Source organism: Lolium rigidum, chromosome 7, assembly GCF_022539505.1.
Source record: "Lolium rigidum isolate FL_2022 chromosome 7, APGP_CSIRO_Lrig_0.1, whole genome shotgun sequence".
Taxonomy (NCBI): domain Eukaryota; kingdom Viridiplantae; phylum Streptophyta; class Magnoliopsida; order Poales; family Poaceae; genus Lolium; species Lolium rigidum.
Genome location: NC_061514.1, coordinates 143,593,108 through 143,615,219, shown reverse-complemented (window position 1 = coordinate 143,615,219; position 22,112 = coordinate 143,593,108). Strand labels below are relative to the sequence as shown.

Sequence of the window (22,112 nt, the reverse complement as noted above, 5' to 3'; positions counted from 1 at the left end):
TTTAATAACAAATCACTAGAGTAGCACATAGATAAATTGTGATACAAACATGCTGCAATCATAAAGAGATATAAATAAGCACCTCACTATGCCATTCAACATTGAGTAAGTATTCTCGTGAAATATGGCCTAAGAGACCCACACGGTGCACACACTCGTCACCTTTACACACGTGGGACAAGGAGTCTCCGGAGATCACATAAGTAAAACTCACTTGACTAGCATAATGACATCTAGATTACAAGCATCATCATATGAATCTCAATCATGTAAGGCAGCTCATGAGATTATTGTATTGAACCACATAGGAGAGAGATGAACCACATAGCTACCTGTACAGCCCCGAGCCTCGATGGAGAACTACTCCCTCCTCATGGGAGCAGCAGCGGTGATGAAGATGGCGGTGGAGATGGCAGCGGTGTCGATGGAGAAGCCTTCCGGGGCACTTCCCCGCTCCGGCAGGGTGCCGGAACAGAGACTCCTGTCCCCCGGATCTTGGCTTCGCGATGGCGGCGGCTCCGGAAGGTTTTCCGTATCGTGGCTCTCGACACTCGGAAGTTTCGTCACGGAGGCTTTAAGTAGGCGGAAGGGCAAGTCGAGAGGGGGCACAGGGGCCCCGGATGACAGGCGGCGCGCGCCAAGGGGGCCGCGCCGCCCTAGGGTTTGGCTCCCCGTGGCCCCACTTCATTTCGTCTTCGGTCTTCTGGAAGCTTCGTGAGAAAATAGGCCCCTGGGCTTTTATTTCGTCCAATTCCGAGAATATTTCTTTACTAGGATTTCTGAAACCAAAAACAGCAGAAAACAATAACTGGCACTTCGGCATCTTGTTAATAGGTTAGTTCCAGAAAATGCACAAATATGACATAAAGTGTGCATAAAACATGTAGATAACATCAATAATGTGGCATGGAACACAAGAAATTATCGATACGTTGGAGACGTATCAGGTCCATCCTAAGCTCCAGCATTAACTATCCTCTATGTGTTGCTCATTACAAGTTTATATCCCGAAACATCTTGATTTGCATCCCCTTCACTATAAGTTCAGGAGTATTATTTAGTTCACGGCCAAAATTAAGTAATTGCACTTGGCACATGTTGGTTCACATTCCCTCCTCTTTAGCTTTTGCCATCGTAACTTCTATTTTTGGTTTACATTCCCTGCTCCGTAGATGTAGCCATCATAACTTCATCTTGCTCAGCCGTTGTTACAAAATTTATAGCCTGCTACTATGTCGTTCATGCCAATTTTGTACTCCCCGAACATGTTGGTTTGCATGGGACTCGACAAGTAGTAAGTCTCGTTGTTTCATTCTAACATGCTCTGTTATATTGGCTGTTGGTATGCGGCATGCACTCTTTGTTTGCTTATTGTGCGCATTACAATGATCTTGTTATAACGACGAAATGATGAGTTCCAAATTCTTTGGCAAACAATATTGCGTTGTCTTTGCGTTTCCATTGTTGTTGTCTTAACTTGTAATGTCTTTGTTTCGATATAGGTGCTGCATGGACAACTTAAAAGATTGCCGGATCGCTTCATTGTATTGCTAGGTTTAATTACCATTCAATTTCTCTGGGTTCTGTAATATTTTTTCAAAGCCTTGCAACTGATGTAATATTTAGTTAGTTTTTATAGTTCTTTCGCGCATTTTTTCTTTGGTGCTTGTGGTAAGTGAGGCTATCCGACAGAAATCAATGCTGCGTAAATATTCTCAGTATCTAAATCACGAATTCCCATCCCTTAAACGGTCCAATTAAGCGAAATCACATACGTGCCGGCCCGCAAAATCCTAAAGCGCCTTTTACGCCGGCATATAAACAACAACTAAACAGGCTGGCCCACTTACTTATTGGGCCAGCCCATTTGATTTACTGTGGACCCCACACTCTAATTGGGCCGGCCCACTTGCTTTAAGGTGGACCCCACCAACCATCGGGCCGCCCACTACCTAGTTGGGCCAGCCCAATTGCTTTTGTGGTGGACCCCACGTACTAAATGGGCCGGCCCTTTAAGACGAAAGTGGGACCCACCAGTATTTTTTGGCCCGGCCCACTTGCTATATAGTGGACCCCACATACTAAATGGGCCGGCCCTTTAAGACGAAAGTGGGACCTACCAGTGTTTTTGTCCCGCCCACTAGCGTGTTGGGCCGGCCCACTTGCTCTATGGTGGACCCCACATACTAAATGGGCCGGCCCTTTAGCAGGAAAGTGGGACCCACCTATGTTTATGGCCCGGCCCACCATCTTGTTGGGCCGGCCCACTTGCTATATGGTGGACCCCACATACTAAATGGGCTGGCCCTTTAACGAGAGATTGGGACCCACCGGTGCTTTTGGCCCGCCCACTGGCTTGTTGGGCCGGTCCATTTGATCTAATGTGGGCCCCACGTACTAAATGGGCCGGCCCGATAGCAGGAAAGTGGGACCCACATGCTAATTGGGCCGGCCCACTAACTTCTTGGGCCGGCCCAGTTGCTTTAATGTGGACCCCACTTTGTAAATGGGTCGCCAGATAACAGGAAAGTGGGTCCCACATGTCTTGTGGGCCGGCCCTTTGCTCGTTGACCGGTCAAACGAGTGCATTCGGCTCGGCCCACATGCGTAGTGGGCCGGCCCATTAAAGTTTTGACCAGTCAACCTTAGAGGTTAGGCCCGGCCCACGTAACTAATGGACCAGCCCAGCTATATAGTTGACCGGTCAAACTAAGTCAGCTGGCCCAGCCCGCAAACTTAATGGGCCGGCCCGCTTAAGACGTGGCAGGCCTCGTGTGGGCCTACCATCTACCACGGGGTTTCAGCCGGTTAACGCCGTTAACTGCCAGTTAACGGCGTCTGCCACGTGTCAGTTTGCATGACGTCAGCAGCCAACGGGCTCCCGGAAACACTTGGGCAACGGTCCGATTTTCCGTGGCGGAAGGGCGCCCAAGCGCGACGGACCGAAAAAATCGTCGTAGGACTTTGCCTGACGCAGCTTCCACAACAGAACCCATATCGTCGGGTTAGGCCCATAGGCGACGAAAAATACCCCTTAGCGGACGATTTTGAGACGTTGTCTATCAGAACTTTTCTTGTAGTGCACTCAAGCAATTTACTTTGGAATGGCGGATAAATACCATGTAGTAGGTAGGTATGGTGGACACAAATGGCATAGTGGTTGGCTCAAGTATTTTGGATGCATGAGAAGTATTCTCTCTCGATACAAGGTTTAGGCTAGCAAGGTTATTTGAAACAAACACAAGGATGAACGGTACAGCAAAACTCATATAAAAGACATATGGTAAACATTATAAGACTCCATACCGTCTTCCTTGTTGTTCAAAACTCAATACTAGATGTTATCTAGACTCTAGAGAAACCAAATATGCAAACCAAATTAGCAAGCTCTAAGTATTTCTTCATTAATGGATGCAAAGTATATGATGCAAGAGCTTAAACATGAGCACAACAATTGCCAAGTATCAAATTATCCAAGACATTTTAGAGTTACTACATGTAGCATTTTCCAATTCCAACCATATAACAATTTAACGAAGATGAAACTTCGCCATGAATACTATGAGTAGAGCCTAAGGACATATTTGTCCATATGCTACATCGGAGCGTGTCTCTCTCCCATAAAGTGAATGCTAGGATCCATTTTATTCAAACAAAACAAAAAAACAAAAACAAACAGACGCTCCAAGCAAAGTACATAAGATGTGATGGAATAAAAATATTATTTCAGGGGAGGAACCTGATAATGTTGTCGATGAAGAAGGGGATGCCTTGGGCATCCCCAAGCTTAGACGCTTGAGTCTTCTTAGAATATGTAGGGGTGAACCACCGGGGCATCCCCAAGCTTAGAGCTTTCACTCTCCTTGATCATATTGCATCATACTCCTCTCTTGATCCTTGAAAACTTCCTCCACACCAAACTCGAAACAACTCATTAGAGGGTTAGTGCATAATAAAAATTCACATGTTCAGAGGTGACACAATCATTCTTAACACTTCTGGACATTGCATAAAGCTACTGGACATTGGTGGATCAAAGAAAATCATCCAACATAGCAAAAGAGGCAACGCGAAATAAAAGACAGAATCTGTCAAAACAGAACAGTCCGTAAAGATGGATTTTATTAGGCCACCAGACTTGCTCAAACGAAAATGCTCAAATTTAATGAAAGTTGCGTACATATCCGAGGATCATGCTCGTAAATTGGCTTAATTTTCCGAGCTACCTACAGGGAGATAGACCCAGATTCGTGACAAGCAAAGAAATCTGGAACTCGCGCAGTAATCCAAATCTAGTACTTACTTTTCTATCAAAGACTTTACTTGGCACAACAAAACTTAAAACTAAGATAAGGAGAGGTTGCTACAGTAGTAAACAACTTCCAAGACACAAATATAAAACAAAAATACTTGGAGTAAAAACATGGGTTGTCTCCCATAAGCGCTTTTCTTAACGCCTTTCAGCCTAGGCGCAGAAAGTGTATCTCAAGTGTTATCGCGAGATGGTGTGTCTACAGCGGGGTTTGGAGTTTTCTCAACCATGCATAGTATATTGGATACATAAGTTTCAGCGTCTCCCTTCTCATTAGTCTTGGGCTTGCTACTCTCATCAAACAAATTTTCGAGAACAAGCCAAGCATAGTTATTTTCTAGTGCATCATTCATAGCTAGGAGTTTACATGGTATTGGTGCTTTGATCTCCCCACCATCATCAATATTATTAGTGTATCTTATTCTATCCATGTCCATCTTTTCAAGGAGACCAACAAAATTAGTATGAGAACCAAGCATATTAAATTTAGCAAAGACCTTTCTAGCCTCTCTTGCTAGACCACCAAATTCTCTAAGAAGGGTTTCTAAAACAAAATCTTTCTTTTCCCCTTCTTACATATCACCAAGTGTAAGAAACATGTGTTGGATTATAGGATTTAGATTAACAAATTTAGTTTCCAACAAGCGAACTAAAGCAGCAGCAGCAATTTCATAAGTAGGAGCAAGTTCTACCAAGTGTCTATCTTCAAAATCTTCAACGATACTAACATGGGTGAAAAATTCTTCTATATTGTTCCTCCCAATTATAGACCCTTGTCCTACCGGTATGTTCTTTGTGGTAAAATTAAAAGGAAACATGATGAATTAAGTAAAGTAAATGCAAGTAACTAATTTTTTTGTGTTTTTGATATAGCAAACAAGATAGCAAATAAAGTAAAGCTAGCAACTAATTTTTTTGTGTTTTGATATAATGCATCAAACAAAGTAGTAAATAAAATAAAGCAAGACAAAAACAAAGTAAAGAGATTGAGAAGTGGAGACTCCCCTTGCAGCGTGTCTTGATCTCCCCGGCAACGGCGCCAGAAAATATGCTTGATGGCGTGTATTTCACACGTTCGTTGGGCAACCCCAAGAGGAAGGTATGATGCGCACAACAAGCAAGTTTTCCCTCGTGAAAGAAACCAAGGTTTATCGAACCAGGAGGAGCCAAGAAGCACGTTGAAGGTTGATGGCGGCGGGATGTAGTGCGGCGCAACACCGAGATTCCGGCGCCAACGTGGAACCTGCACAACACAACCAAAGTACTTTGCCCCAACGAAACGAGTGAGGTTGTCAATCTCACCGGCTTGCTGTAACAAAGGATTAACCGTATTGTGTGGAAGATGATTGTTTGCAGAGAAAACAGTAAAATAAGTATTGCAGCAGATTTGTATTTCAATATTAAAGAATGGACCGGGGTCCACAGTTCACTAGAGGTGTCTCTCCCATAAGATAAAAGCATGTTGGGTGAACAAATTACAGTCGGGCAATTGACAAATAGAGAGGGCATAACAATGCACATACATGACATGATAAGTATAGTGAGATTTAATTGGGCATTACGACAAAGTACATAGACCGCCATCCAACTGCATCTATGCCTAAAAAGTCCACCTTCAGGTTATCATCCGAACCCCCTCCAGTATTAAGTTGCAAAGCAAAAGACAATTGCATTAAGTATGGTGCGTAATGTAATCAACAACTACATCCTCGGACATAGCGCCAATGTTTTATCCCTAGTGGCAACAAGCACAACACAACCTTAGAACTTTCTCGTCATCGTCCTAGTGTCAATGCGGGCATGAACCCACTATCGAGCATAAATACTCCCTCTTGGAGTTAAGAGTAAAAACTTGGCCGAGCCTCTACTAGTAACGGAGAGCATGCAAGATCATAAACAACACATATGTAATAACTTGATAATTAACATGACATGGTATTCTCTATCCATCGGATCCCGACAAACACAACATATAGAATTACAGATAGATGATCTTGATTATGTTAGGCAGCTCACAAGATCCAACAATGAAGCACGATGAGGAGAAGACAACCATCTAGCTACTGCTATGGACCCATAGTCCAGGGGTGAACTACTCACTCATCACTCCGGAGGCGACCATGGCGGTGTAGAGTCCTCCGGGAGATGAATCCCCTCTCCGGCAGGGTGCCGGAGGAGATCTCCAGAATCCCCCGAGATGGGATCGGCGGCGGCGTCTCAGTAAGGTTTTCCGTATCGTGGTTTTTCGCATCAGGGGTTTCGCGACGGAGGCTTTAAGTAGGCGGAAGGGCGGAGTCGGGGGCCAGACGAGGGGGCCACACCATAGGGCGGCGCGGCCCCCCGGGCCGCGCCGCCTTGTGGTGTCGCCACCTCGTGGCCCCACTTCGTATGTTCTTCGGTCTTCCGGAAGCTCCGTGGAAAAATAGGCCCCGGGTCTTCGTTTCGTCCAATTCCGAGAATATTTCGTTACTAGGATTTCTGAAACCAAAAACAGCAAGAAACGGAACTGGCACTTCGGCATCTTGTTAATAGGTTAGTTCCAGGAAATGCACGAATATGTCATAAAGTGTGCATAAAACATGTAGGTATCATCAATAATATGGCATAGAACATAAGAAATTATCGATACGTCGGAGACGTATCAGTCGGCCATGGTGTGGAGGAGCCGCGACGGCGGCGTCGAACCGAGGCGGCGCCCGCCCACCTCCTCATCGCACGACGACGCACGCGACCGTTTGTCACCTGGAGGAGCCGCGGCGGCGACGACTGACGCGGCATCCACGCGGAGACACCCGCGACCGGCCGAGACCGTCGCCTGCCGGCGCTCCAGCGCCCCGCGGCTGCGGCATCCACGCGGCGACACCCGCGACCGCCCGAGACCGTCGCCTGCCGGCGCTCCAGCGCCCCGCGGCTGCTCCCGGGCCCGCGCTGCCGGCCGCCTCCGCGACGAGCTCTTGCAGAAGACCGGAGGAACGGGCGCGCCAAGGCTTCTTGCTCGCGCCGCCCCCCAGCTTCTTCTTGTCTGTGGGACGGCGTTCCCCTTGGCTTAGCCTGCCACGAAGGACCCGACGGTGAGCGTCCATCAACGGACTCACTGGAGCAGAGGCGAGGGGCGGGCAGCGGTCGGCGCGGGGAGGCGGAGCCTGGAGGTGTGCGCACGGGAGCGGGAGAGAGGAGGCGTGGGTTGGGGGAAGAAAGGAGCCAGCAGCAGATATTTTCCCACGGTGAGATCTAGGGTTTCACCGCTTGGCACGAAAACGAGCGACACAGAAACTCACGGGTCGCTGCCTCTGTTCGCTGGCCCCGCGCGCGATCCGGTCCCGCTCGTCATTACTATCCAGAGAAGCAAGAAGTGGCAAAAGTAATCACTCATCCAACGGTTGAGGTGAAAAGTGGGGGTGAAGCTGGTACGGCCTGGCCAAAATCAACGAACCAGATTGATGTGCCCCTTTGAAAGCCTCCAATGAGCGGGTAGTCTAGAAACATTTATAGAAGGAATGACCGAATTGATCGATCTATTTTTCTAATGAATTTGTTGATCGGTCTCTCGGTCTATTCGAGTCCGGACTCGATCCTTTTGGTTTGGGTTATCGGTTTTTATGCCCACGCCTATATGTAAGCATGAAATGGGCTAGAACAAAACAATACAACCAACCTCTTCAAGATGAAACTTTTGGCGTCCACCATTTTGAATTGTCAAGCCTTGCCCCATTGGCTCGCTGGCGACAAATCATATTTGCATTAGCCATACGTCATCGGATATGACAAAATTAGACACATCCACGGACGGAGCCATGAATACGACAAGTGAGGCCAAATGTACATTACATAACTTGGAGGGGGCATATAGCTACAGTATGCCAAATGTAGGGGCCAAACAAAATATGTAAATTTAAAGGGGTGTTTCAGGAAAAAAAATTAACCATGGGCGGGTGGGGGGCATCTCCCCACTCGCTCCGTCCTTCGACACATCCGCACCTAGCTCGTTATCTCTATTGACATGGCGCAAACTACCGTTTCAAGGATTTAACTCGATTTGTAATTTAGGACGGCAACCTCCTTCATATAGAACATATGAGGACGAAAAGCTCCAGCGGAGAAGTATATGAAGGATGAGTAGGATATGGGCGGCAGGACATGAAGGAGCACGATGAGGGAAAGAGAGGGGGGAAGGAGCAAGGACCTATCTAAACTTGGTCAAACTTACAATTGATTGCCTTAAGACAAAATCAATATTGTATTGTTAGTTTTTCTTTTCAAGAACACTTTGAACTTGTAGCCTTGTTGGGTTTGGCACCCTATTTTGAACCGGGGCTTTCTATTAAAAAATAGTACATGACATTTTATCTAAAAGGACAAAACCAATAGGCCTTATAGATCCCAACAGAGGGAGTTTACATAATCATAGTTTTATCTTACACTTTGAACCTTTACAAAGCTATTTACCTCATCTAACTACACAGTAAAATTCAGTTACCTAGTTTGATTTGATTTAAAAAAAATCACCTACCAAATATATTACCAATACTCGTGTAATTTAAGCATCGGTCATTTGCTATCAATATTGGCATGATATATGAAAGTATTTTTCCACATTCAGGAGCTGCGAGATTTTGACATATTGGCTACATACTTTTAGCATTATTAATAACTTAAAGTTTGCAGTAACTCAAACTTAACAACACATGCATGCACAATTCAAGCCTCCGGGGTATGTGTGTGTGGGAGAGTAGTGGGGAAAAGACTCCGCCCAACATTGTATGGTATGATACATTTGGTAGAAAACTTAGTACTGTGATCCATGTTTCTCCCTTGTGTAGTGGTGTGCAGTGTGCGTGTCTTTGTTGTAATCGCAAAAGAAACTTATTGTCCTTCTTTGAAGATGGGCTACTACGGTACTACCAAATAGCACGGTTGAAGCGTAACTCTGGTCGTGTGCAACAAGAGAAACCTCACCTTTGCAAATCCTTAAACTATTTGGGTCTCCTTGGATCATAGGATTGAGAACACGTGAACGAGAAAACATAGCAACTTTTGTAAAATGCGCAAAAAAAAATGCATAAATATTCATTTGGATACATGGGGAAAACAAAACAAAGTGACTATACCCTATATGAATGAGCATAGAAAAAAAAGGTTAAAGTGGATGCTTAAATTTATATGGAATGGAGATGTAGGAAAGCTATCAGTAGAAATTTCAATGATTCCATTCCTCTAGATTAGAATCCTGATCCATTGTTTCTCTATAGTACTCGTATAGTCATATTCAATTCTACAAATTGGAAACGCAAGTCAGGAGAATACAGGACTAGGAGCAGAGAAATCAGAAAATTGAATACTCCTAATTCAATTGCAATAGCAAGTAACAATTAGCAATTTAGTAGCATTGCTATTACAGAACCAACAATGAAACTGCAATGGCAAGTAAGCAAGTAACGCATCCGAATGAAAATCAATTGCATTACATACGGGACAAATATGAACGGGTAAACATTACAATTGTTAATTTGCCATGTTGCATAGCGCAACAAGCACATCGCAAAATCATTTTAAAAAAAATTACAAGCAATGCCTTCTTACCCATCATTTTTTTTAGAACCCGATGAACAGCAATTCTAATGATTCCATTTCTCCGGATTGGAATCCTCAAATCCTTTGATCCAAAAAGGCACTTCAATTTTATTTTCTTGTATTCCTAGTCAATTCTAGAAATTGCGAACCCAAGTCACGGGGGTTCCGATTTGGGCAGAGAAAATCAGATTCGGCATCATTGGAATTGGGAATCAATTAGCAATTTAGTAGCATTGCTATTACAGAACCAACAATGAAATTGCAATGGCGAGTAAGCGAGTAACGCATCTGAATGAAAATCAATTGCATTACATATGGAACAAATATGAACGGGTAAACATTACATTTGTTAATTTGCCGTGTTGCAGAGCGGCAACAAGCACATTGCAAAATCAGAGCCCCCTAGAGTAAGCTCAAACAATCATCAGATGGGTAGACAAGCAAATCAACCCAATGCAACTCCACGACTAGAACCTCATCCATCAGGAGCAGATGGGGCACCGGACGAGGCCGTTCTCGTTGCACTCGCCGCATGGTGCCGTCTCCTTCCGGTCGCCGTCGACGCGCACCTTGCGGCTGCCGTTGCAGTCCCTGCACATGACGAACCTGACGCCGGCGCACCCCGCGCACCAGACCCGCGCCCGCGGCAGCCCCTGGAGCAGTGCCCTGAGCTTGCCCTCCTCCTCCATCCTGGTCACCTCGGCCGCGCCCCCGACGTGCTTGCCCCGGACGAACACCGCGGGCACGCGCAGGTCCCGGCCGCCCAGCAGCAGCCGCAGCTCCTCCCTGTACCCCGAGTCCATGGACACGTCCCGCTCGATGAGCTTGACGTCGTGGGCCTCGATGGCGGCGCGCACGGCGTTGCAGTCCTCGAAGGTCTTGCGGATGCCGCGGAGCGTGGTGGTGTAGAGCACGACCGCGTCCGCGCCGCCCGGCGGGCACCGGCCCTCCGCCACGATCGCCGGCACCACCTTGGGCTGCCGGGGCTTGTCCACCCGCTTGATGTGCGCGCCTTCCTCCGAGAGCTCCCGCTCGATGGACGCCAGGAGCTCCGGGTCGAACAGCGGGCTCAGGCTCCGGCGCGAGGAGGACATCCCGCCCTGGGTGTCGGTGGGGTTGGGCTTCCGGGTGACACGGGTGCTGGCCGGGGAGGAGAACCGCTTCGGCGCCCGGGAGAGCTTGGAGTTGTCGATGGAGTTGTACGGGCGGAGGACAACCCGGTCCTCGTCGGCGGCGTCGCTGGGTTTGTTGCTGCTGTTGGTGTTGCCGGAGCAGCGCTGCAGCGGGCTGTTCTCCTTCCCCGGCGTGCTCCTGCGCTTCGCGGACGACCGCCTGGGCGAAGGGAGGGCCAGGGAGAGCACCCTGGCGGGCGACCAGCGGCCCGGCTTGGAGGGTTTCTTGGCCGGCGAGTCCGCGTCCTCCAGCCCCGCCATGATCTCCCACGAGTTGATCACCTCCATGCCGGGCTCCGGCTTCTTGGCGTCAGGGACGATGAGGGGCTTCTTGGCGTCGGGGAGGACGAGGGGCGGCGGGCGCTGCTTGGTGGAGGCGCGCTTCCACTCCCGGCTGATCGGCTTCTCCTGCTCCTGCGGCAGCGGCTGCTCCTCCTTGTCTGGGCACGATCCGGGCGCGGCGTGCTTGGTCTGGAGGTCGAGCACGCCGTAGGTGGTGGAGGTGAGGGAGACGACGTGGTCGACGCGGCCGCGCACGGTGGTGCGCGCTTTGCCGCCGCCGCCGCCATTGCGGCCTCCGGGCCCCGGCGGGAGGAGCTTCGACGAGATGCACCCCATTGGCACGGCGACCGGCGACGGCGTCGGAGCAGCCTTGCTCCTCTGTTTCTCTCGAATCTAGCGGCGATCCTCTGATGGCACTTGCGCTTTGTTGACTGGCCAGAAGCGAGTGATGATGCGGGCGTTTACAGTGGCCTTTGATGTCAAGCGTGGGCGCAACGGTCGTCAAGTGTGCAGTTGCTGCAGATTTAGATTTTCTTTTGATTTTTCCTCGCGCGGTGCGTTCATTCCAACGGTCGAATTGAGGATGAAGGTACGGAAACCGAAAAAAAGTGGCGCGGCCCGTGTCACGAGAGGATGTACCCGTTGAATCGGGACGGGTGCACATGTGTTGGGCCCTGATCTTCTTTTTCTGGCTTTGCTCTGCTCGTCTGGGTTTTCATCTCGCGTACGCGTACCGTGTGAGCGGACTTTTTCAGTTCATCTTTTCTTGCCGCGTAGGCGTTGATAGAAAACAAGTAGACTAGTGAAACATGAGATTAGAATATCCTTTCATTTCTTTCTATTCTTTTGCGGGGGAGAATATCCTATCATTTCAGTTTGAGGTAATTGCACCATTCATACAACAACTTGTTCTGGACATGCACAATCCATACAGTTGCATGTCGAGGCGACACGTGCCACTTTCCAGGCGGGAGAAGATGGGTTTCGTTGCAGCATTGAAGAAAAGAGATAATTACGAACAAGTCCTCGCCCTCTTGTTGTGTATTAACACCGCAGAAATCACGCGAGGACGTAGCGTTCTTTCTTGTCTCGTCCTTGTTCGTGGGAGGCGAGGATGGAGGCGATTTCGTGGGTGGCGGCGGCGGAGATGGCCGACGATCCTCGCCAGCGAGAGTGGCGCGAGGAAGCTCCGCACTATGGTACTTCTCGTCGTCGTCCTTGTTTTCTTTTTCTCGTCATGTGCTCGTCCTCTTCTCTGCTTTTCTCCGCCACGGCCATGGATGTCGCTAGGAAGATCTTGGTCATCTGTGGATGATTTGCTGCGCAAAATAAGTCGAAAACTTCGTTGTTGTGCTTAGGGATAGATTTGGGAAAGCTTTTGATCGATATGGTTGGTGTTCTTTTTTGGCGACATTAAAATTGATCGGAAAAGCTCCGATTTTTCCGGATGAACAAGTCGATTCAGTTCCGATGAATGCATCTATTTCATTGATGGTATTGTGTTTGTAACAATGTAGCAGTAATCCATCTCGTTTTACACAGTTAAGGTCCAAATTGAAGCTGCACAAGTTTACTGAATATCAAGTTTGCAGTTTTAGTTGAATTTTGACAGTTGAGTGCTGACTGAATTTCAACACTTTAACTGAGGTTTACAGTTGAGTTGGATCACAATGGGTTTTTTGTGGTCTCAGGGAGCATTTCCAGTATGTTAGTGGGACTGTAGATTACTTTGACAATTGCAACACTGATACTTTCTCACTTCCGTGGCTTGAGGATTTTGTTAAGCAAGGAGGGAATGAGATTACAGAGAAAACAAAGTTCTACTGGTGTGTTCCTGGCAGTGACATGAGAGATGGATTGTGTCACATTGAGAATGATGTTGACATTGTTGCAATGATGACTGTTGTGAGAGATGTGAAGACACTGTCAATTATGGTGGATCATAAAAATTTCTTGCATGGGCTCAGGATAGATGTACTTGTGCCAATTCCTAGCAAATAAACATGAGCTGGAGATGGAGCAGAGCAAGAGCAAGAGATTGATGAAGAACATGCCTCCTCTACATGTCTGTCATCAGGAGAGTTACATAGTGAGGATGAGGGTGATGGTGACACTGACAGTGATTTCTATGACAATGATTATGATGCAGAAGATGGTGATGATGATCTCTTTCTAGATAACATTGACAAGGATGTTAATGACAACAATGAGTGCACATACATAGTTGAGTGTGAGGATGATGTTGGCCTTGATCATGATAATTTGAAACTAACAAACGAGCAGCAAAAACTTCTGAAATACAAGTTCAAAGAATTCAACCCTGAAGTTGACATGGCAACCACTGTCTTCAAAGTAGGCATGTTATTTTCTAGCATGGCTGAATTTAGGAAGGATTTGACAGCTTATGCTATGAATGAGAGAGTTAAGATTAGGAAGTCAAGGGATGAAGCAACTAGGCTTGATGCTCATTGTGAGGAAGGGGGTCCTTGGATGATCAAGGTGTCGGAAGAGAAAATGGAGGGAGCCATTGTAGTGAGACAACATTGTAGTGATCACACTTGTGAGAGGTACTGGGAGTCACTTAACATAATTCATGGGGATGAAAAGGAGCAGTTTTCCCTGTTATGTGACTATGGTCAGGAGTTGAGGAGATCAAACCTTGGCTCAAGATTTTTCCTAAACACCAACCAAATTAAAGAAGTTTCAGATGATGTTCCCGAAGAGCATATGGCCATATTATACTGGTCAAATGATGCATGCAAGAGGGGTTTCTTGGAAGGTTGTAGGCCTCTGATATGCATGGATGGATGTCACATTAAAACAAGATACAAAGGAAATTTGTTGCCTATTGTTGGCATTGATCCAAATGACTGCATCTATATATCCTATTACAATGGGACTAGTAGAAGTTGAGTGCACTAGCTCATGGGAATGGTTCTTGACAACACTAAGGGGTGATTTAGGAATTAAAAAGACATGCCCTTTCACAATCATGAGTGACATGCAGAAGGTATGTCACTGCCATTCATCAACCCTTACATTGCATTACATATTTATTCAGAGAAACTAGGACAGTGAAACTAGACCAAACTAGGACAAACTAGAACACTCACACTACAACAAACTACAACTCATGTCACTACCATTCATCAACCTTGTCCTTGTCTTTACCGGTCACTGCCTCTTTGAACTTCTTCATGCCCTTATTCAGCCAGCACAAGATAACTCCAGCTTTAACCTTTTCTTCAAGATTTGGTGGCACATAGTAGGGAGCAGCTCTATGGGTCTTCCTTCCCTCAACTGATGTCTCTCAAACCTTTTCTTTTTGGGAAAAGGCTTAGGTCTGGATTTTGGAAGTGGGAGGATCTGTGTGTACACAGGGCAGTCACCAAGCTGGTTCAAGCCATCAACAGCTGCTTCTTCCCTCTCCCTACGCCTGGCAGCAACTTCTTCCCTCTCTTGCACACTTCTACTATGATAAACTAGCAACTCCTTGTCTGCCCTAGCCAAAGAAGCACTTTTGGAAAGAGAGGCAGCCCTGGAGCCAAAGGCACCCATGGAGCCAGTGCTCCTCCTCTTTGCACTCCAGGATAGAATGTCCATTTTTTTTGATTTTCTGGTTCAGGGGACAAGCCATTTATAGGATGGAGGCGAGAGATAGAAGACAATGCCAATGAGCACAGAAGCTCAACAGTGTGTTGCATAGGACAATGCCATGAGTTTCACATGCTGGCAAAGAAACTCCATGTTCCATTTCAATATTTGAATCAATGTTCCATGTCAATATTTGAATCCATGTTCCATGTCAATATTTGAATCCATGTTACACTTGTTGCTATTTTAACAGGTTGCAGCTCATTTCCATATACCAAGAGTGCAACAACCGATACCTGAAGAAAGTGTTTTTGTGGTGTCTACAAGAGAAGAACTACCACCTACAAGGCTGACCACTGCCCAACCAAGAGGTGGCTTAACTACAAGAGGCAGGGAAAGTGCAAGAGGAAGAGGAGGAGGAAGAGAAGCTGGAAGAGGTAGAGCTACCATAGAAGCAGATACAGGAAGAGCAAGTGCAACTGCAAGAGGAAGAGGAAAAGGGAGTAAGAGAAAACAGCCAAATGTGGAAGAGGGGGCAACTTCATCACATGCACCAAAAGGAAGAGGGGGAGAAAATAAACAACTTCATCAGCAGACAAACCCAAATGTCAATGTGGAGGAACCAACTGCATCAAATGGTAGAAGAAGAGGTTACAACACAGGTCCAGGATCAACATATTATTTTCTATTTGGTGAAGACCAACCAAGAAAATGGCCTGATTTGAATGAGGTAGTGCCAGATCACTTTCTAGAAGAAATTCAAATCAGTCAGACTGCACCTCATTGAGATTTGTAAAACTGAAGAACTGAATGATGTTTCAGATGCTACAACTGAATAATGTTCCAGATTTAAATTTGTAAACACTTGAATGCTATTAGTGCTACAAAAATGATGTTGCCACTTCAATTTCTGAAATTCTATTATCACTGACCGAATGCAATTCAATTACTGAAGAAATTCATATTTATTCCATAGTCATAGTTGGTTCAAGCATGGTTTGATCTCAACGAACACTGACCACCTACATTACTCCATTTCTAACTCCTACTAATTATAGCAACAAGCACTAAACTAACAGAGAACAAGCACAGAATGACAAATTCCCTCCAATCCCTCCTTCTAAGCTCCTGCATATGCTTCTTCTGGATTTTTTTGTTCTCAGCCTTCCTGATTTATAGCTCTAGCTCCACACCCTTTAGCTTCATCACTAGCAATGCATTGTCCTCTTGCAGTTCTTGAACTTGTGATCTTCCTTTTTCTGGCAATTATGCAAACACAAACCAAGTCAGTCCTAGCACTAACTGAATTCCACTAAGGCAAACAGAAAACATGTAATACTCACCAGTGTAGAAGGAGAAGATGAACCTCGTGCTGTCGCCCACTCCATTGCCCAACCATCGCCATTCTTCCAGTAATACTCACATGCCATCGTCGCCCATGGATCTCCCTCCTTCTAGATGCGCTTGTGTTATTGCATCAATTTGCTGGGGGTGGTGGAGGCTGCCGCAGGCTGTTGACCCGAGCATGCATGATGTGAACCTGCTCCTCCAAGCTCACATTGGTTGGGATTGGCGGCCGCCAGCAATCGGGCTCTGCCATGGCTGCCCTCTCCTCCTCCGACGCGAGGCAGCAGTACAACAACATGAACTTGTGGTAGATCTTGTCGTACCGCCAACGCCTCTCCTCCACAACCCTCCTCTCTATCGCCGCCCTCTCATCCGCAGCACCATCCTCCTTCGTCGCCGCATCTCGCAGCTGATATCCATGAGCAGGAGCAGGTGCTGGGGGCACGGGCCTGCCCCTCCACCGCGGCCCTCCGCGAGCACGGGCAAACCCTGGCGGCGGCGACCGGCTGGTGCTCTCCATGCTCCCCTCCCCTTGGTTCGCCATGCGTCGCCTCCGTGGTCGCCACGATTTCGCCGCAGCTAGGGTTGAGATGAGAGGGGAACAGAGGATGGGTTCGCGCGCAAATCTCCATTTCAACGAGGAATTGTCTGCAAAAACGACCTGAGACGTGGACAACGGATGCGTGGCAGCTTCAGAAGCAAGTTGTACCACCGGTGCACATCCAGAACAACGTTTTGTACCAGTGGAACACAATTTGAGAGGTTTTGTATGAAAATGCACATGGAGGACAAGTTGTTGTACCTCTGGTGCAATTACCTCTTTAAGTTTCGTTTCCATTGAGTTTGTCTATAAGGGCATCTCCTGCCGCTCGAACCATTTCGAACACCAAATATGTCGGTTTTGTTTCGCTTGGTTTGTGACTGTGTCCTCCTTTTTGTCTGTTTAGGTTGGGGACAGACCCAACGACATGATGCATTTCATCATGTCATTCTTATTTTGAGCAAGAAAACAACTATCATGATGGAAAACATTATTCATACGATCCATATGGAGGAACAAGAGGAAGTGTACATCATTCATTCATCGGATTAAAAACTAGTATGCATTGAAGAATTCCTCGTTAGAGGCTTCGAAGCTTTTTTTTTTTTAGGGGAAGAGGCTTTGAAGCTTGGGTCGGTCATCCTTACCACCAGAGGCTACCGACATTCCCCTATTCTTCATCGTTTGACTCGAGGGTGACGATGCCGACCTCTGTAGTTGACCGAATGAAGGCTACGCGATGTGTGTTCTCGATGACAACCTTGAGGGCACGGTCAGGCCTTGACCAGCACCGCATCCACTTGGCTTTGTTCTTCTCTAGTGGTGGATGTTGTTCAGTGAAGCGGTTCAGCGTTGCCTCTCGCTCCTCGTGAAGTAGTGTCGGCCGGTAGTCGTTATCGTCGTCGTAATTTGGGTTGAGCCACAACATGTCCTTCTACCTACGGAAGAAGACCTCGTGGCTGAAGTCCTTGTGGGCGGGCAGTGGCGTCATGAGCACCCAGCCCAAACTGATGGCCCAACCACTCGGCACCGTGGCTTTTGGCGGCATAAGGATACCGTATTTGGAGAGCTCAGTGACCTCGTGCTAGTCCAGCCAATTCATGTCCATGCCGATGGTGCAGTGGGACAAGGCAATCTCTAAACCAAGGCAGGTTGGAAGAGGCAATGGCGATGCCTATGAGAATGGCCGATGTGGCTGCTTGCCTTAAAAAGGACCGGCAGTCGGACACCATCAATGCCAGTGCAGGAGACGTAGCGGCCGACATTGAAGGGTCACGCAAAAGTCCACATCACCGCCCGCCAGTTCAAAGGCACATGAGGCGAAGCGGCCAACATTGAAGCCGCGCGCATAAGGACGCAACACCGCCCGCCGGTTCAGGCGCGCATGTGGCGAAGAGGTCGTTGGGTCGCTGCCAGATGGGCCCGAGGGCTACGCGGTCCGTGAGATGCACGTGTTGATGCATTTCTAGCCCGAACTTGCGATGGGAATGGATCACCGCGAACACCTAGGTTCGTTTGCGCTAGGCCATTTGGGCTAGGTTTTCCTTGTCCCATTGTCGGAGTGGATAGCGTCGGTCCATTTGTGTCGGCGCTGAAGATGCCCTAAACACAAGATTTTAGAACATCCTCTTTTTCATATTGTTTTTGAATTTGCTTTCTAATCCTCTCAGACTAGAGAAACTGTGAACGAGTGATAAAGAAGTGATGGTTTACCAAAGTCAAACATCTATAACCAAGAGATGATTTACCGAAGTCAAACATCGATAACGAAGAGATGATTTACCAAAGTCAAACATCGATAACGCAAATGTACCAGGAAGGAAGCACCTAGCTGTACAGAAGAAAGAGACGGATGCACACGACACGATCACACGAGTGAAGATTGAGATGGTTTTTTTCAGCACAGGTTACAAGTGCAGAAGCAGGCTGGAAGCATGTGAATGTACAACTGTTCCCGTGCGCCTGTGCTTCTCGAAGCACGCAGGGATGAGATTCAAACCGGTCGTCACCGCTCTACTCCTGCCATGCCCTCCGGCCACCGCCGCGAAGCAAGGCGCTTCATGTCTCCCAGCCCCGGAACCGGCTGCGGTGGCGATAGAACGGCCACCGCCGGTGTCTCCGACGCCGTGGTCTTCGCCTCACTCGCTGGCAATTCACCTTCACCACTCTCGTCTGACCGGCAAATGCCACGAAGCGAGGCAGTGACGCTCGCCCAGCACCCGCTCCGCTCCTCAGCCTGCTCCTCCTCCTCCCCACGCGGCGCAGGCGCAGGCGCATGCGCCGCCGCGCGGGTCTCTGCCCGCACAGCGCCGAAGCACGACACCTTCGGGGACGACGGCTCCGCGGTCTCCACGGCCTCGCTCGCGAAGACCCTGGCCCCTCCCGCCGGCCGGCGCCAGCCGCGGCCAAGAACGGGGGGGCGCCGCTGCTGCACGGCCATCTTGCCCGCGGGCAGAACGCAGATGACGATGGCAGGCAGCGGCCTCCTGGGCTTCGGCGCGCCCTTGCGCGTCTCCGCCTCGGCGGCCGCCTTGGGGTTGGAGCTCCCCTTGGTGGACCCGCCCCGCTCCAGCACCGCGCCGGGAAGACCGGACCAGGCCCAGCTCACCCGCAGCGACTCTGCCCGGCCGTGCGTGTGGGCGGTGGTGACATCGACGTTGCGTTGGCCGCCGGGGTAGGAGGCTGCGACGGCCGTGGTCTCACGGGCGAGCTTCGATCTTGGCTCGCCGGCGTCGACGAGGCGGAAGAGGGAAACCAGATCGAGCTGTGGCATTCTTCCCCCTTGTCTGTCTCACAAGGCTGCTGCTAGTGACAGCGCGATGAGTGATTGGTATTAAATTTGTGCGACTGAGAAGTGAGAGCGTGGAGGTTTGGTTTGGTTTGGTATTAAACGGGGAGGCGGCAAAGGCGTGTGGAGAGTTTGAAAAGCTACTGTACGGTGGCGACCGGCGAGTGCCGTTGGAAGGGAAGGGGTCGTTGAGTGTGACTGTGTGTGTGGGGTGCGGCGGGGCATGCTCTGTGTGCACCAACTGTCAACTCCGCTTCTCGTGAAGTTGCCGAATGGAACCGTGAGGGAGAAAGTGGATGCTCTGATTGCTCTACTCTAGTAGTAGTATTATGGTACGTTGACAGTTTCTCTTCTGAATTTGCAGTTTCTGTATTCTGCACTATTGTCTTGTACTAGTACTATAATACACGGAGAAAGATAATACTGTGATCTACAAACGTGAAAAGTTTCGACTGGAAATACCTTATATTCATAGCTGTGCAAGAATGCCAAATCCTGATGTCAATATTAGTGAACAGTGTCAGATTTCAAAATATGTCAGATTTTATCATATTTCAGGTATCTCGAGTTCAAATTTTGAAGATTGGTAGATCCCATCATTATCTACATCTAGATTTTTTGTCGGATTTTTTTAAAACTTTAAAATTCCATTTTCAAATTTTGCAAAAAAGGGAGCTACATGTAGTTCGGGCTACAAAAATTCACTCTCTGGTTCGGCGGCGGTATGACCCATTAATGTCGGCGCATCGCCTTCCCACCAACCACGTCGTTTCCTGCCCACCCGCTCGTTTCCCGCCCCTAATTCCTGCACAGGCCGTCGGCCGTAAGAAAGACCTAGCCCCGAGGTGGACGGACACACATAGCCTAGCAGCCATGTCTCGCCTCCTAGCCACCACTTTGGCCAAGAACACGTTGAAAGAACATCTCTCAGTTTAAGGTTTTGAATGTTTGATGTCAATATATGTGATACACTAATGTATGTTGAGATGGTGCAGATAATATATATATATATGTATATGTACGTGGTTGTTTTTGTGTGGAAAAACAAGACAAAAGGAAGCACGAAAAACTTCACCAGGCCGGATAATCCGGGCTGGGCCGGAAAATCGGCTAAGGACATTTTGACGAGCGGCTCAGTAGTATCCTGGATCCAAGGCCGGACTTTTGCCCGGATTTTTCCAGAAGCTGGATTTTCCGGGGCCGGATAATCCGCCCTCACTTACACCGGATTATCCGGCCCCAGTTTTCCCCCAACGGCTGGATTTTGGAGAGGGGTATTTATACCCCCTCTCTTCCTCTTCCTCAAGCTGCTCAAAATCCTGCCAAGTTCATCACCATTAGAGCCACCTCAAGAAGCACAAGAATCACAAGATCTCCTCCTCCAACAAACCAAAGCTCTTGATCTTTGGAGATTGGAAGGAGAAGACCCCGATCTACATCTTCACCGAAGCGATTTGCACTTCCCCCTCATATGCTTGAGGGCCCATTTGCTAGTGTTCCTGTTTTAGAAACCCTAGTTATTTGTAGTTGATTTGTTCTTGTTGTTGTTGTGCTGTTACAGATTTGGGAGCCTCCAATTTGGTTGTGGATGTGCGCCCCAAGAACCTTGTAAAGGCCCGGTTTCCGCCTCGAGGAAATCCCTTAGTGAAAGTGGGCTAGGCCTTCGTGACGGTGCTCACAGGAGACCTGAGTGAAGCCTTCGTGGCGTTGGTATGACTTTCGTAGCAACCACACTCCTCCAAACGTAGACCTACCTTCTTGCAAAGGAAGGGAACTACGGGAATCAACTATGTGTATCCGCGTGCTCCACTCTCGGTTACCTCTATCCTATTATCTCCCTATATATTCTCTAGCTATATATTGCTTAGTAGTTGATCTTGTCATATAGGTAAATTCACATAGTTGCATATCTAGAGAATTTACCTTTGTGTCAAGCCTAAATTGAAAAAGAACGAAAAATTGGTTAGAACCTATTCACCCCCCTCTAGGTGCGGCATACGATCCTTTCAATTGGTATCAGAGTCTCGGCTCTTATTTCAGGCTTAACCGCCTAAGAGTATGCCGGACGATGAGGTTACGGACGGGGCCGCAAAGATGGTCTCCATGGATGATATCAAGTTGATGGAAACATGTTTGAGGTCCTCCATGGAAGCTCAAATGGAAAGCATGAAGAAAATGATTTCAGCTTTCGACGCCGGTTCCCTCCGTGACTCCCGTCATAGAGGAAAAGGACAAGGGTGCATTAGAAAATAGAGATGCTTCGAGCTCACCCTCTTCTAGCCCACTGTTGGATGGTGATAACTTAGACAAGAATAAACCCCCCAATGCTTCTCCTAGGGCAACAAGTGTGGGTGTGAGCTACAATAACGTGGCTCCACCTTTCCGCTCTCCCGATATTCCGGTTCCCCATCCTCATATAAACACTAGGGGTGATCCACCCAAGTTTAATGATCAAGATTTTGCTACATGGCAATTTGAGTTTCGCTCTCATGTTCGAAGTGCCTC

At 48.0% G+C, this 22,112-nt stretch overlaps 2 protein-coding genes across 2 annotated transcripts; both read right to left on the bottom strand.

The window, feature by feature from the left end:
- Positions 1-10,365: 10,365 nt before the first annotated feature.
- On the bottom strand, positions 10,366-11,673 carry LOC124673973. The gene has a single exon (XM_047210016.1). It carries the CDS (start codon positions 11,671-11,673, stop codon positions 10,366-10,368), a length of 1,308 nt encoding a protein of 435 aa, XP_047065972.1.
- A 7,151-nt stretch (positions 11,674-18,824) lies between these two features.
- Positions 18,825-19,592, bottom strand: LOC124672109 (skin secretory protein xP2-like). Its single transcript, XM_047208392.1, has one exon. It carries the CDS (start codon positions 19,590-19,592, stop codon positions 18,825-18,827), a length of 768 nt encoding a protein of 255 aa, XP_047064348.1.
- Positions 19,593-22,112: the final 2,520 nt, after the last annotated feature.